The sequence below is a fragment of the Nelumbo lutea genome, chromosome 6, assembly GCF_056320005.1.
Source record: "Nelumbo lutea isolate HS-2025 chromosome 6, American lotus-T2T, whole genome shotgun sequence".
NCBI classification, from domain to species: Eukaryota; Viridiplantae; Streptophyta; class Magnoliopsida; order Proteales; family Nelumbonaceae; genus Nelumbo; species Nelumbo lutea.
This window is the reverse complement of record NC_142689.1, coordinates 38,602,880-38,618,344: the sequence shown is the minus strand read 5'-3', so window position 1 is coordinate 38,618,344 and position 15,465 is coordinate 38,602,880. Positions and strand designations below refer to the sequence as shown.

At 36.6% G+C, this 15,465-nt stretch overlaps 1 protein-coding gene across 14 annotated transcripts in view; it reads right to left on the bottom strand.

Moving 5' to 3' along the window:
- Nucleotides 1-4,492: 4,492 nt before the first annotated feature.
- LOC148848632 (serine/threonine-protein kinase BSK3-like) overlaps nt 4,493-15,465 on the bottom strand; it is a 28,289-nt gene continuing 17,316 nt past the window's right edge. For 11 of the 14 annotated variants that reach the window (XM_088951464.1, XM_088951467.1, XM_088951471.1 and 8 more), the window contains 5 exons: nt 13,034-13,119; nt 10,100-10,288; nt 8,363-8,515; nt 7,372-7,485; nt 4,493-5,249 (listed from right to left, as the gene is read on the bottom strand). In XM_088951464.1, coding sequence (XP_088807590.1) covers nt 4,998-5,249; nt 7,372-7,485; nt 8,363-8,515; nt 10,100-10,288; nt 13,034-13,119 — 794 coding nt within the window. In that variant the 3' untranslated portion in view covers nt 4,493-4,997. The remainder of the gene's footprint in view (nt 5,250-7,371; nt 7,486-8,362; nt 8,516-10,099; nt 10,289-13,033; nt 13,120-15,465) is intronic. The other 3 variants (XM_088951477.1, XM_088951476.1, XM_088951475.1) reach the window with 1 other exon arrangement.

Here is a 15,465-nt window from a genome sequence, read left to right as displayed (position 1 = left end):
TTATGGCCTCAAGCAATTTCCTAGAAGTTGGTTTTATAGATTCAGGAAAGTCATTGCGAAAATTGAGTTGTTGATGACCATTTGGCTATGTTAATAGTATATATTGATGATATTGTGGTCACAAGGACAACACCTCTAGAATTACTTAATTGAGATCTTTCCCTGCTTCTGAATTTGAGATCAAGGATCTAGGTGCTCTTAAGTATTTTCTTGGGATTGAAATTGCAAGATCAAAGAAATGAATATTTATATCACAGAAGAAATTCCCTTGAATTATTTTAAGAAGTGGGAAAATTGGGGTGCAAGCCAACTAAAACTCCAATTGATCCCAATCATAAATTGAATGCTGAAGATGGAGATATTCTTCCAGACAAAAGTGCTTATTAAAGATTGGTTGATTAACTTCTTTATCTATGTTTGTCTAGGCCTAATATTTCATATGCAGTAAGTGTTGTAAGCCAATACATGTACACGACTAAAACATCTCATATGTTGGCTATAAATAGGATACTTACCTATTAGAAAGGTTGTCCTAGTAAAGGAATGCTATATACTAACCATGGACATCTTAAGGTTGAGGCTTATATTGACACTAATTGGGTAGGGTCTTTAGACAATAGGAGATCTATCTCGGGCTATTGTACATTTGTTGGTGGCAATATAGTGTCATGGAGAAGTATGAAACAATCTGTTGTAGCTCGATCCAATGCTGAATCTGAATACAAAGCAATGACTCATGGTATCAGAATTGCTATGGTTGAAGAGTTTGCTGATAAAGATTGAAAAACAAGCAGAAATTATAATGCAGCTATGCAGTGACAATCAAGCTTCCATAAACATTGCACATAGTCCTGTCCAACATGATTGCACATAATATATTGAAGTGGACAAACACTTTATTAAGGAGAGACTTACTAGTGGAGAGATTTACCTACCTTTGTCAAGTTAAAAGATCAACTGGCAGATTGTTTAACCAAGGGGGTTCCAAAACTAAAACATGACAACAGTCTTGGAAAGTTGGGCATAATACATATCTATGCTCATGTTGAAGGAGAATGTTGAAAATATGTTTTACTTGTACGAGCTTATTTGTATTCCTTGGTCTTTTTTGTATTTGGGCATGCTAAGGGCATATGTGTAATTTATTCTTAATATAAATCTTTCTTTATGGGAGTGAACAGTACACACACCCCACAGATTCAAACCTTTATTCTCCTCCTCTTCTTCTTCATCTTCTTCCTCCTAGTTCAAGTTTGCATCTAATGTCAGGGCTTTGAGAGCTCAACATCTTTATACACGAGCTATTAAGTTATGACTGAGGTGTTACATTTAGAAAAACAAATATAATAATAGTAGAGAAAAAGATAAGCTTTTCATCAATAGTGAGGGGTTACACCGGTGCAAATTAATGGTAATACATTTTGAGGCTTTCTATGTTCCAAGTATGAAGTATTGGCCTCTCATCAAGGTGTTCGAGTCGATATGTCCAGGGCTCTAACACTTTGGATGCCCTGTAAAGTCTTTTCTAGTTAGGTTCAAGTTTTCTTGAACAAGGTTTGGCGACGAAGACCTTTATGAGTACGGGGTCACCTTCCTGAAACTAATGTCCTTGGACTTGAGAGTTGTAAAACTGAGCAACCCTTTGTTGGTAGACTCCAACTCTAATATGGGTATTCCTAGGATTCTTCCACTAAGTCTTAATTACTTCTGAGTTTCTCATTGTGCCCTACTTCATTGTAAGACTTAGACCTTAGGGTCAGCCGATAAATCTCTACTAGAATGACAACCTTGGTGCCAAAGGCGAGGCTGAAAAGTGTTTCGCCAATGGTGATTCGAGGTGTCATCCTATATGTCCAAAGTACATTATGATTTATGGAGTTCTTTGACCCATAAGCCTTTGGCTTGGTCTAGTTTGGTCTTTTGGTCGTGCAATATGTTCTTATGAATCGCCATGATCTGACCATTGGTTTATGGGTAGCCAATCGAAGTAAAACATTGCTCAACTTTGAGACTTGAATAGAGGGCTTACATATAAAGTAGGCCGAAGAGGCAGATGATGCTCTTTTATAAGCTTTGAATGTTTCTGATCATAATATATTCCTATATTATATGTAGGACTCATTCCCATTTTATTAAAAAAAGTCTCTCAGTTATCTCATTCTTTGAGTTCTTTATATTAGGAAGCTATGGAATCTCTATAACTAGGCGTAACTAAGAATGTAAATATGGTCATTCTTTCCCTTTCGATTTGGTTTTAGGATCTGGAAATCAAGATCTCCCAAAGAGAGATTCAAGTTATTCATGGTCAGTAAGATGTGATAAGTACCTGAATTAAGATTTTTAATTTACTTACCTCCTTCCACACCTTAGTAGCTAGATCGGTCCAAATAATTCCCACAAGAGAATAATCATGCACAATCTGTGGATGCACCCCTAGACCAGATCAATGGGAACGCAAATAGGAGTTACTGCATTATCATTTAAATTTGCTTCCATATATTAAGTCCTATGTTTTTTGGTCAAGATTTCGAAAGGCTAGAACCTTGGAACACTACCAAAGTCTCAGATTCAGAAAAACCCAAAGAGTAGAGAGTGGGCGTGAGTTGGAGAGAGAGGTGTAGGGTGGTCAAATTTGCAAAATCTTGAACAAATTTAATTCTGTAGCAAGTCCAAATCCTTATCTTTAGTGTTCTCAATTATCCCGCTTTAGATTTATATGGAATCAAATATTAATCAGGTATGACAATATTCTCATTAAATTACATGGCAACAGTTTTAGAATCAAATTATAGAAGATATTAAGAGCTAAGATAATATTCACACTACCTCATGGAAAACATATGGAACTGTATATAGGTATAAAGTATAACATGAAGAAGAAAGGCATTTCACAATGAAAGACCCACCAAATGCATGGACATCAACTTCTAACCTTCATTATAAAACAATTCTTGCAATATATTAGTCTTTGGGAGAGAAGACTCAGAAGAGAGCGCTGGAGAACGGATGCAATCAAACTGATCTCTAATAGAATAGTTTGGGCTCGAGTTCGATTAGGTTCAGTTCAAGTTTAAATCGAACTTGAATCTTAGGACAAGTTTGGCTTGAAAACTTGCTAGCCTAGTTCAATGTATAAATATATAATATAATATAAAAATCTATATATTTTTGAACTTTCAAGCCGAACTCAAGCTCAAACCTAGTAGTATTTTAGTTGATCTGAGCCAAGACATGTCAAAGTTTGGCTCAGCTCGGCTCAATTGCACCCTTAGGCTGATGTAGTGAGAACTAAAGAGTTGTTTTGGTAATAAAAGGTGAACTGAGAACCAAAGAGTGAAGAGTGCAGGAGAACATAATGGAGCTTATGGATAGGATTTTAAGAAGGGGCAGTTTAGTCCTAGAAAAATAACTTCTAGGCTTGAAGGCCCAAAGCCCCAAACTCAAACCAAACCTGAGATCAAACCCGATGATCCCAACCTAGGCCCAACTCACAATTTGATGCACTTGAGGTCATGCCTGAGACAAGCTTAAAGTGGTAAATGAGCCCTAGACAAGCTAAAAATGGTAAATGAACCCTCTGAGGGAGAGAGAGAGAGAGAGAAAGAGAGAGAGATGCATGAATGTGTGTAGTCACTTGTTAGGCCGGCTTTGGCCTTTGGGGGTAAGGGCCAGGCCCAATCCGAAAGATAATAAAACCCGAAGTCCTGGGGCCAACCCAACCGAAGGACTAAAATCTTAAGCCCTGCTGGATAGGTCAGCCCGAGCTCGGGTTGGGCCCACCCAAGAACCTTTTTATTTGTAACTCAAGTAATCAACAAACCACTAAACCATTAACCTACGCCGTAAATTCACTCACACACAACATCCCACAAACTCATTAACCACAATTACTAAACCACTAGATACGTAACATCACCCTCCATGCGTTTTTGGCAGCGGGATTTGGGTCTCTGATACACGAGTTGGAGATCCTACCAACCTATGATTTTGATATGAAAAAGTATGGATTTGTCGAACTGACACCTAACAGTACTTTGAGCCTATAAATTCCAATCCCGGACTGAACCATCATTCTCGCATTTTAATGACAGTTGATATGACTCATAACCCTTTTTCAGATTTCTAATTCGTGATTTTATAACAAATTATTAACAATTAAGTAGAAAGAAGGTCCAGCCCCGGATCAGAATTTATAGGCCAGAGCGAAATTGACGCCAATTCACAAGCAATCTGTCCGTACTTCATAATAATTATGAGTCTAACATGCCTGAATGCATTAGTAGCGAACCTTTAATCAACATTGACTACTAGCCTCTTTAGTGGTGCTAGTTCTGTAGTACAGATTCCACAATCAACAGTATATGATCATAATTGCTTGTCCTCTTTCTTTTTGGCAAGTTAATTGCTTGTCCTATATCGGTATAATTTTAAGTAATTTTAAACAGAAAATGAATGATAAACTCTAACCAAGGACTCAAAAAGGTAAACACAATAAAGAAAACACCAGAATACACCCATTTTCACATAGCAAATCAAACCAGAACCAGTTACTGTACAGAAATTACAAGTTTCTAACAAATCTTGTCCCCCATCTGTTCTGTAAAGCATCATTCATATCCTTCTACAAACCTAACATGTTGCAATAGCACCCCTTTAAATATGTGATAATTCTTTTCTCATATCTGAAATTCTTTGGTCAACTCTTGTGAGGGATAATCTACCAGATGGGAAAAAGAATTAATAAAAAGTGAGCCCCCCTTTACCATCATTTAACAGACCAAAACCCACTGACCATTTGTCAAGAAGGCCAGAGAATCATTTAAAAGCTTCCCTTCATACAAAATGAAAATATAGGGCAACTAATTCTTTTTTTTTTTCCCTCATTTTATCACTGGATTTCAAAATAGGATGAAGCTTTATCATACTGCCCTGAATGTTCAGATGCCTTGTAGCTTAACTTCAGAAGAAGCCAGTCATAAGTGAAGGAATTTCTAGACTTATTGTCCGAGAGCAGCATTACTTTTGGCTTCAAGGGCCGAACCGTCTCTAAGCGCTGCATATGCTTCATTGTTCATATTAAGTGTGAACAATACAGCTGCTTGAAGATAGGATGCTGTATGCCACCCAGGGGATATAACTTGTGCTTGTCTTGCATCAGCAAGTGCCTCGTTGGGCATGTCGCTCATGAGATAAGACAGACTACGACGGGCATAAACTGTTGGAGAAACCATGCTTCCAGCGTCAATGAACTGCAAAATGTGAAAACTGTTGGCTCTATGATAAGAAGTTCTCATGCTCGAATTGCAATAAAGACTATCATGTAAAGCACATATGAAATACGCACTGGGTAGACCTTGGAGATAAGTATACCTTGACACCTTGTAAACATGGAGTGTCTAGTGGCTAGCTACAAATCATTCCAGTCTAAGGAATCATTATGATCAGAAAAGTTAAACAACTAACCATTGTGCCTCGTTTTCTTTCTCATTTTGCCCCTGGACTGTGGCAATACATTTTACAATTGTTGAAAATAATGAAATTTGTAATAATCTGATTAGGTCATTATTAAACTACTAGATCATTCAGTAAAATCCAAGAGGGGGGGGAAGAGAGGAGCACTTTGAAGTCTGAGATAACCAATGTTCAAAGAACCAGACCGGACATAGAACCGGAAAGGGGGGAGGTTCAACCGCAGTCAAACCGGAGGTCAAACCATTATAAGCGTGGCATATACATATATATACCACTGTCACATAAATATTAAATAATATATTATACAAATAATGTTATGTTTGGATGTAGTGAAAGATGATTGGTTCTTTGATTTTTAAAGTAATTGACTTGGGTTCAAAACTCCTAACTCACATTTTCTTTAAAATACATGTGCATTAATGTAATATATACCTTAAAGATTCATAAATGGACGCAAATAATGAAGTGGATTAATGGTAACATGGTAATATGCATGGTAAAAAGGTCATGGATTCAAATCTTGTCATTTGCATTTTGAAAATTCCACACATTTGAGACCTAGGTGGTTATAGGAAACTGGGACCGATTCACCAGTTTTCTGGTTAAACCATCTGGTCAGCTTGCTTTGGGTGGTTTTCTACCTATTCTGGCTTCTAGGGTATGACTGAACTGGATATAGGCAGGGGTCGCCGTTCAACTGGTCTGGTCCGGTTATCTAAAGTTAACATGTCAGAATCTTTCCTAGGATGGAGTTCCTCTGAAGTAAACATGCAATAACATTGCCCACCTGCCACCCCCCCACCAAAATAAAAAGAAAGAAAATAAAAGGAAAACCACAAATCTAAATATGAAATGCCTTAGACCATGCTTTTGGACCAATCAAGTTTTGCAACGAGATAATCACTCGTTAATTGGAATAAGCAACAACAGGTATTAAAGAGCTACTCCATCCAATAAGGACTGTCCTCTTTGTGCTTTTTTTTCTTTCCCATAGTGGTTCTCTATTTTAGAAATAAATGCATCAATTTTTTTCACTTTTTCACATTACCTTTGCCAAATTTTCAGAGATAAAGATGGAAGAGTAGTACTCAGAAATTTAGATAAATGAGAAAACGATGCATCAAGAGTTTCTTAAAATGTGGGTTTCCCATGCACAAGAGCTGTTGTGATTGGACCTTGCAGGACGTGCAAGAATTTTTAAGGGGAAAGATAAAAGAAGGGATTGAAGGTATTATAGTGAGGGTAGCACACTGGGTGAAGACAATGGATCTGTTCTCACGTTTCACATTGGATAGTTTTTCCAGGAATTAAAACCAAAAATTAAAAGGACCTCAATAAAGGATGAGAATGGGTTACTTGAATTGCACTCAGGTCCAATAGGTCAAGGAGATTCAGTCAGGCAGAACTTTTGGCAGCAACATTTAGGGTGCAAAAAGCCAAGGAAATGTGGGCTGAAAGATAGATTATCGAAGATGATTCCAAAGTGGTTTTCAGTTGGTTAATGAATAGTAGTAGAGTTGTATCTTGTATGAAACTACAGATATGAAATCAGGTGCTTTAGATGGTTCTCAAGAGCCATGCAGCTAGAAGTCCAATGGGTACACAGATTGGCTAATTGTGTGACTGATAGTTTGGCTAAATAGGGATTTAAAAGGCAAAATTATTTTGGACCCAAATGTAATAAGTAGTTGATGATGGGGTGAGGTTGTAGGGCTATGCTCACAAAGTCTTTTTTTATATGTACACTCACAACCTCTTGTTGCACTTGATTGCTTTTAATTAATGAAATTCTTGATATTGTTACTGATAAAAAAAAAGTGGGTTTCTTTAAAGAGGTTGTGCGGGATAGAGTAAAATATAATGGTCCAATAGAAGAAAGGGTGGTAAACAGAAGCCAACCTGGCTGTAGCATTCAATTGCAACTCTGAAGTCCTTGTGTCGGAAAGCAGTATCACCCTTTTTCTTTGAGTTCAATGTTTCTTGCATTTGGTTGGTCCACATTTGGAATGACAGCTGTGGAAAATTTGTGAGGAAAGAGAATACAAAATAACCTTCTGAATCTAAGGTGACTATATAAGTTTCACATTCGCCATATGACCATGATTTAATATTATAAGCAGGGGGTGAGAGTGTTAGGCTTAGCAGAAAAATGGGAATTAATGCATGAAAACAAATTTTCAAGAAAATACATGAGAACTAGGGGCGACCATTTATAGTCTGGAGCCTGCAATGCACCTATATCAAATATAATATTGAATATTATATGAAGTATAATATATATTTTATGCAAATATGAAATGTCATATAAAATGTTGTAGATGTTTAATATAATGTGTTTTAAAGTCATAGGCCCAGAAATCCGGCCTGGCCCATGATCACCCCTAGTGAGAATAAGAAATTAAGGCAGCAGATTGCAAATAATGAATCTGAATACGAAAAAAATACATGCAACAAAGTTTACGATAACATAAGCCAGCAGAACAGTTAATTGTTTTTCAAGACACTCAACCAGCTAGCTACCAAATAAATAGCAATAATACAAGATTCAAACCATCCCACTCTTTGACTTAAAAAAAGTAGAAAATGCATTTGCAAGCAGGTAAGGAAGAGCTCCACATTATGTTAAGATGATATTCAATAATTCTTCTAAATTTTAAGGCAAATAGCAAAAATCATTAGTTAAGCATCATTACACTTATTTTGGGATTGCCACATAAATCAAGATCTGCCATTTTCATAGAAAAACTCTGAAGCCCTTGAAACTTGTAACTTCAAATAAGAGTTCATGAAAAGCAACCACTGGACTACCTATAAATTAATGACTATAACCGGGGAATGAAACTTAAATAAATATATTACTAAATATGAGATTGAGATATTGGGCACAAACCTCATTTGTTGTTCCCTCGTCATCTTTATACCCAGTCTTTTCTAAAATCTCATGAATGGCAGTCAGATCCATTCTAGAGCAGGCTTCACCAAGTGGGGATAGAGGTGAGAATGCAGCAGCATGAGGAATACCCATCAAAACATGAGATGGAACCTGCAGAATATATACTTTGATTGAAAAGATAATCCTCAAAGTTCAAGTTCAATTGGTAACCAAATCAGCTCCATTAACCATTCTTGGTATTCAAATGTGTGCCTATTAACCAATAACTATGTTCTGGGCCACCATCCTTAATACAAACCAATAAATTGTTATGTACATAGTCTGCATATGTGCACACACATGCCTGGGTTTGTATAGGAAAAAGGCTTCTTCTCATAAACAGGAGTAGGCATATTTATATATTTGCTCATGCATATATATGGATAATGTAGCATCAAAACATATATTCCAGAGACTCCCACTTCACTTGAACTTGGAAATTTTTTGGCTGGGGCTTCTTTAGACCCAGATTCAGTTCAGGTCAATGGAATAACACTTTACAAATAGATATCACTTACCTAGGCCTTTCTTGGCCAAATCCAACTTTGTTTATAAAGCCAAATGTTAACAGAATACCAGCCTTCTCTTTTACTATGTCATTTCATAAAGTGAACAAAGTCATGGTAACTTCACTGGAGACAACTTTCCCCTTGTTTTATGCACAATAAACATAGAAGTCCAATTCATTTTTTTTTGTAACTATAAAAAGGCCAAACATAGAAAAGTTTTCTACTTGATACAAGTAGGAAAAAACCAAAGATGTACTCTGAAGAATATCAGCCTTTGACTTGGCTGATCAAGGGATCCAACCAGCAACAAACTGTGTGACCTCCAAAGGTAGGGGTGAGCAAGAAAAACTGAAAAAACCAACTGGTATACATATATTTGTATATATTTATGTATATTATATATATTTTATATTATCTATATTATAAATGAATATATTTGTATTATATATTATAAACATATAATATTATTTATTATTTATTATTTATAATATAATATTTAATATTATAAATAATGAATATTAAATATTAATTATATAATATTATGAAATTGAAAAACCAAAAACCGATAAACTGAACTGGCAGTTAACCAAACCGATCGGCTTCAGTTCAGTTTCAGTTACTGGTTTTTGGAAAACCAGTACCACCAGTTCAGTTTGAAAATAAAGGCCCATGATGCGGTTAACCGAACCATGAGCACCCCTACCCAAAGGGGCATGATTGGTGAGTTACACAAGTTAGTGGTTAAACTTGACTTGGCGGATCAAGAATTCATAATGGACCATCATAACAAGTGCATTCCAGTATCACCACAGGAAGATTGTACCCTTTACACAAACCACTTGCATTATCTCATTAAACAATTGAAGCATGACTCATAAGTTAAGCAATAAACATACTATAAAAAGAAAAAAGAATGCATGATATATCAAGCAATAGAGCAAAATCCCTCAAAATTGAACAGCATCCTGAAACCTGAGGACTATCATACACATTGTATTGTAGTGTGCAAAGTTGTCACACATTGAGTTTCGACAAAACAACGTGAAGAGGAGACAGAGGAAAAAATAAAGATCAAAGAAAACAAATAGAATGGTCATAATCTGCAGAGAAAGCAGCCAAATTGCTAAATCCCTAGTTGCTAGAAAGAATAAAATGCTATACTACCTAAGAAAGAGAAGAGAATGACCTCAGTTTCTTTCTGAAGAGGAGTCAAAGCAGCCACTAATGACTTGAGATTTGGTCTTTCTCGGGGCTCAACTTGAAGACAACGGGATGCTAAGCGTACTAACTCAGTTCCATCATCATTTGAAAATTGTCCTTCCAAGCAGGAATCAGTTAGCATCTGAATATTCCTGTCCCGTATCAGGTCTAGAGCCTGATATAAAATATCCATGTAAGTAACACAAAATAGAATGTCAAGGAAGTATTGCAATTAGAGGTTGAAACTTTAACTTATGCAATGTTCAAACAGGAATCCCCCTTTAACCTCATGCCATATGGATTTTAAATATAGTTTTTTTCACAACTACATTGCATTTTCTTGTAATTTACATTTTTTTTATAGATAATGAATATTTATAAGCCTATCTCAGTTAAAATCATGGGCTTAAAAGGCTGTGAGGTTGGGCAAAAAGGCTTATTCCTCAAGGCAAGACAGAGCCAATTCACCTTGTCTTAATAGCCTTTTGGACTGTATGCAAGGCTTAAGCCTCAAATTATGTGAGGCATGCACCTTTGGCTTGAGGCTTGTTTTGTGTGAGGTGCATGCCTCAACTGGTGGACCTGTAAAAAGAAATCAATGCCATTAGATTAGGATTTTAAAGGGTGAAATAGTAATTGGAGAAGTTAAAGAGTGGAAAACAAAGGCAAACAGAATCCAAGTTTTGGGGCTTAGGACTTTTGTTTGAGTGAGAACAAGAATGTTAAATAGGAGAGAACTTCATGCAGTCTCTTTCAAACTAGAAAACAGATTGGCAATCAAAGGAGATTGAATTCAGGTAAAAGGTACATAGCAGCAGACTCAATTGGAAATGTTGAAAGATGTTCTCTCTGAAAAGGTCCATTACCAAATGATGATTTCTCTCATCTATAATATGAGAATAGGGGTGCCTTCTTTCATATTCTTCTTCTTCAGTTCTATATAAACATTAAAGTGAAATAGAAAGGGATAATGTGTTGACAGAATTGCATAGAATACATGCTAATGTGATTGAAGTTTTTTCTTATCAAAGTTGACTGTGTTAATACCATAGGTATTTGCTTGAATAAGATAAGTTATATTGCACTGTTAGTATAGTTTTTCATGAATATATTGGTAATAAGTTTTTTAAAAAACTAAAATTATGCAATCTAATTGATGTGGTATTGTCTATTAGATGTGGGGTGTTGAGGATTTGAGAGTATTACTTTTATTGTAGATAAATAGATAAAACAATGTGAAATATTATCTTAAATTTACACCCAAGATAAATTGATTAAGTGTGTACTTGAAATTGTAATTTGTAAATGACAAGGAGTAGCTTCTAAACAAAATTTCAGTAATTTGATAAATGAAGTCTGCTAATAGTGTATAATGCCAATCAAAGATAGAATTGTAGGTTCCAAAAAACTAAATTCAGACCATTAGTCTACCAAATTAGCTATACAGGATTACATAGAAATTTCTATTTACTTATGGGTTATTGAGGCTGATACTTCTAAATACCAAATAGTTGGGATTAAGGCTGAGCTCAATTTTATACCTCAAAGTGCCTCAAGATTTATGTGTCACCCCTGCCTTTGACCTCTTAAAACATTGGTTAAAATATAAGTAGCTTGTTTGCATGATTGGAAATTAAATATTTGTTTCTCATCATATAATGTCATTACATACCCATCACCTATGAACAAACCAATCTTAGACAAGTCCCTCTATCCCAAGAGTTCAGGATCAGATGGATATGACTTCTGGACACATATCCACATACAACAACCACATCTGAACCCATGTAACAAAACTTTTGACTAGAGTGCAAAAAAATGATGATAATTGGCAAAATCCAACAACAAACAAAAGACCATATCTTTGGAAGTGCCACATCAATAAAAAAAAGGAATCACCAGCTGACCAAATAAAATAGAACCACTTACTGAAAATATCCCCAAAACAAAGTCCAAACTCCAGCATTCTTTCTCCAATCCAGGTTTGCCACATAATTGATGCACCTCAATGCAATCAAGCTACATAAATCAAAATACTCAGGCTCACGCTTGCAGTGCTCAAAGGCCACAAAACAGGTAGTCTAAAAGGAATTGTGTACTTTGAGCATCTGCAGGACATGAATCCCAGGCTCATCTGATAACCTCTCATCTCTTCAAGCTACATCAGATGGTTACCCAACTGCCTAGCAGTGCATATTTAAACATTGCACCCAGTAATGTCAATGAATGTTCTAAATGCAGAGACATAACGCAAGGCATTCCACTACCTGGAGGCGTGAAGTGCAGTTCAGAATGTAAGAGGCGTAAGAATCCTTAAGAGGGGGATGAGGAAGAAGAGGAAGGGGATTTTTTTTTTATTAAAGATGTTTTATATTAAGAAGAATGAAGATACATATTAGTGTAACACTAGCTGAAAGGGGGGGTCTTGTTGAAGCAGAGGTGAGTGAGCTGGAGTGGAGCAAGACACCCCCTCCCCCAGCCAAGGGGGTCTGGGGGCAGAGCCCCCACCCAAACTTTCTTTCCCCTTCTTTTTCCTTCCCTTTTCTTTTCTTTCTTTTTACTTTCCCTTTTTTTCCTTTCCTTTTCTTTCCTTTCTTTTCTTCTTTTTTATTTTCTGTCTTTTTGCATGAGGTGTACACCTCTAGCACGCCTCATGCAAAAGGCATATGAAAGCATATGCCTCTTGAACCTTTGCTGACTCTAAAGCATACACTTCAGGGCATTTTGAGGGCACCTTGCCTGGAGGCCCGGGCATACGCCTCCCACACCTTTCAAAGTTAGAACATTGATGTCAATTTCAGAGCCATCTATTATGAAAAGATGGAAAATAGGATATCCCAGCATCCATCTACTCATTGAGCCGTTGTTTTTTATATGCTTTATCAGAATGGCCTCATTAGGGAAGGAACTAAAAACTTACATGGCTGGGAGGTATATGTTTTCCACTGAGAAGATCGAGCAAAAGGGTGCCAAAGCTATATATTACACTTTCAGGTGTTACTCTTCCTGCAGAATAAAGACAACAGGTTAAAATCACATAAACAATTTGAAAGACAACTTTGATAACATAAAACATAAGAGCTATCTAATTAAATATTCCACTAGTTAGATTGGTCAAGTATGCTCTCATACTGATATCACATGAATTAACAAATAGCTATAAATAGAAATAGCAGTAAATAGTATCAGATAAAAGAATACTAGGTAATTGCACATGGAGGACTCTTCTTAATTTTTTTCTTTTTTGGGTAAATTACAGATAGGTACCCTATACTTTGGGGTAGTGACAGATAGGCATCCTGAACTTTCAAATGCAACACTTGAGCACCCCCAATTCCCATAAATAGATATCCCAGTCCAACTGTTAGTATTCCATCAATTATCTGCAGTATGTGAAGTCATGTGTGACTTTAAAGTTTAAACATTCCAAAATCCCAAAACTACCCTTCTTTCTAAGTGTTTGGGATAAACCTGGTGATTAATAATAATAAAATAGAGTAAAAGAAGCTGCTTTGTTGTTGGAATAGCTGTATAGTAGTTGTTGCATGAGATAAAGCTAGACAGGTGTTCAAAATATATGTGGGCATTTTGGTAATTTCATTGCACACAGTGACATGGATTAATGGCATTGGACCAGGGTGCCTATCTCTAGAAGTTCGAGGTATCTATCCGTCACTACCCCCAAAGTACAGGGTACCTATCTGCAATTTACCCTTTTTGTTTGAAAATTTATACACTGAATCAGGAAGCAACTTTTCCCCTCTTTTCTCAGAAAGGATAGAAAAGCAATATTTATAATTGACAAGGTAGCTGTCAGTCATTCAACTTTCTGATACCAGGAAGCAACATTGCAGAACTGGACAGGGACAGCAGTCGCAGCACAGAAACTCTGCCGTGAAGGGTGAGGAGAATAGCAGAGCCTTGATGAAATCGAGGCAAGACATTTTTTATTAATCAAAAGATTTTCTTAATTAATTTGAAAATTTTTTATATCATTGGGTTATCTTGCATAATCAGTGATTCCATCAACAGTATACGACCACCAACAGGGATGTTAAGCAAGACAGAGCAGTTTTAGAGGCAAATTGAGGAATGATTTAAAGTCATGTGATAGAGAAAAATGGCAAAAAAAAAAAACACTCAACAAACTGATGACACAACTCATTCTTCTAGAACTTGTTTCAAATAACAAAAATCTCCCATTATTATGTACAGAGGCAAAAGAGGATAAGGCATCCTCAAAGAAAACAAGGCAATCTGAGAAGATTAAAAAAACATGGTGTACAGCATATGTTACTACATATCCTTAAGAGTGGAGAAGAGATACCATCAGAAGTCATCCTGTTACATTCCTTCCAAATGGCCCACATAGAACAAAGAGAATCATCAACTACAGGATTTGACAGCGGGAGAATAGGTTGTACTTCTATAATAAACTAATTAAAAGCAATACGATACATGCAACTGCAAATCTAAAAGGTTCCATCATTATGTCAAGACTGAGGAGCAAATATCTAAAGCCACGTCTATCTGGCAGTTTATCAGGAAGTGAAGTACTTAACAAGTGCCAAGCTAAGTGCATCCAAAAGCAACATGTTAGCGTAGGGGTATTTCGGTCTTTATACTTATATTAAGGTTGCTGATCTGTAATATTATGTTAGAACCAGTGCTCCTTACTTAAATAAGGGCACATATGTCTTTTCCATTATTTTAATAATAAAAGCACATGTTTGGCCGAATGGGAGTTAGGTTTTTTTGAATTCCAAGGCAGGCCAAATCATAACATGGTATCAGAGCCACTCGAATCTGCCTAGATTTCTATTCTCTGCGCACCCAATCTAGGGTTTCTCTTGATTTTCCTCCATTCAACTGGAGATAAGGGAAAGGGCTGAAAAGGAGTGATCGTCCTCTCCCCTTGGAGGTTTCTATGCCTCCAGTCGTGTCTTCTGTGGTCGGTTGTTGTGGTTTCTAAGAAGCCCTCCCCTAATCGATGAAGAGAAGAGGGCCGATCTGTGTGGTGTAGTGGCTGTCTTGTGTGGGTTGATTTTCTGCTCTTGTGGTTGTTCCTTCAGTGATAAGGTAAGAGATTTCTATGCATGATTTCCGTTATGGATCAAATAGGAAGTATGTTTCAGATCATATGCTGGGGTTTCAGACAGTAGCGTGCTAGGGTTTATGCTGTTTTTGCGTATTTTGAAGGAAGAGTTGTGATCATATAGTGGTGAAATTTCAGGTAGCCGCAGGAGTAGGGTTTGTGGTGTAAAGAGTACAATTTTCAGCAACAAGTGTTGAAATCAGTGTGACGAGTGTGATCTAGTCGTGTGCAGTGTGCAGAATTCAGTGATAATAGAA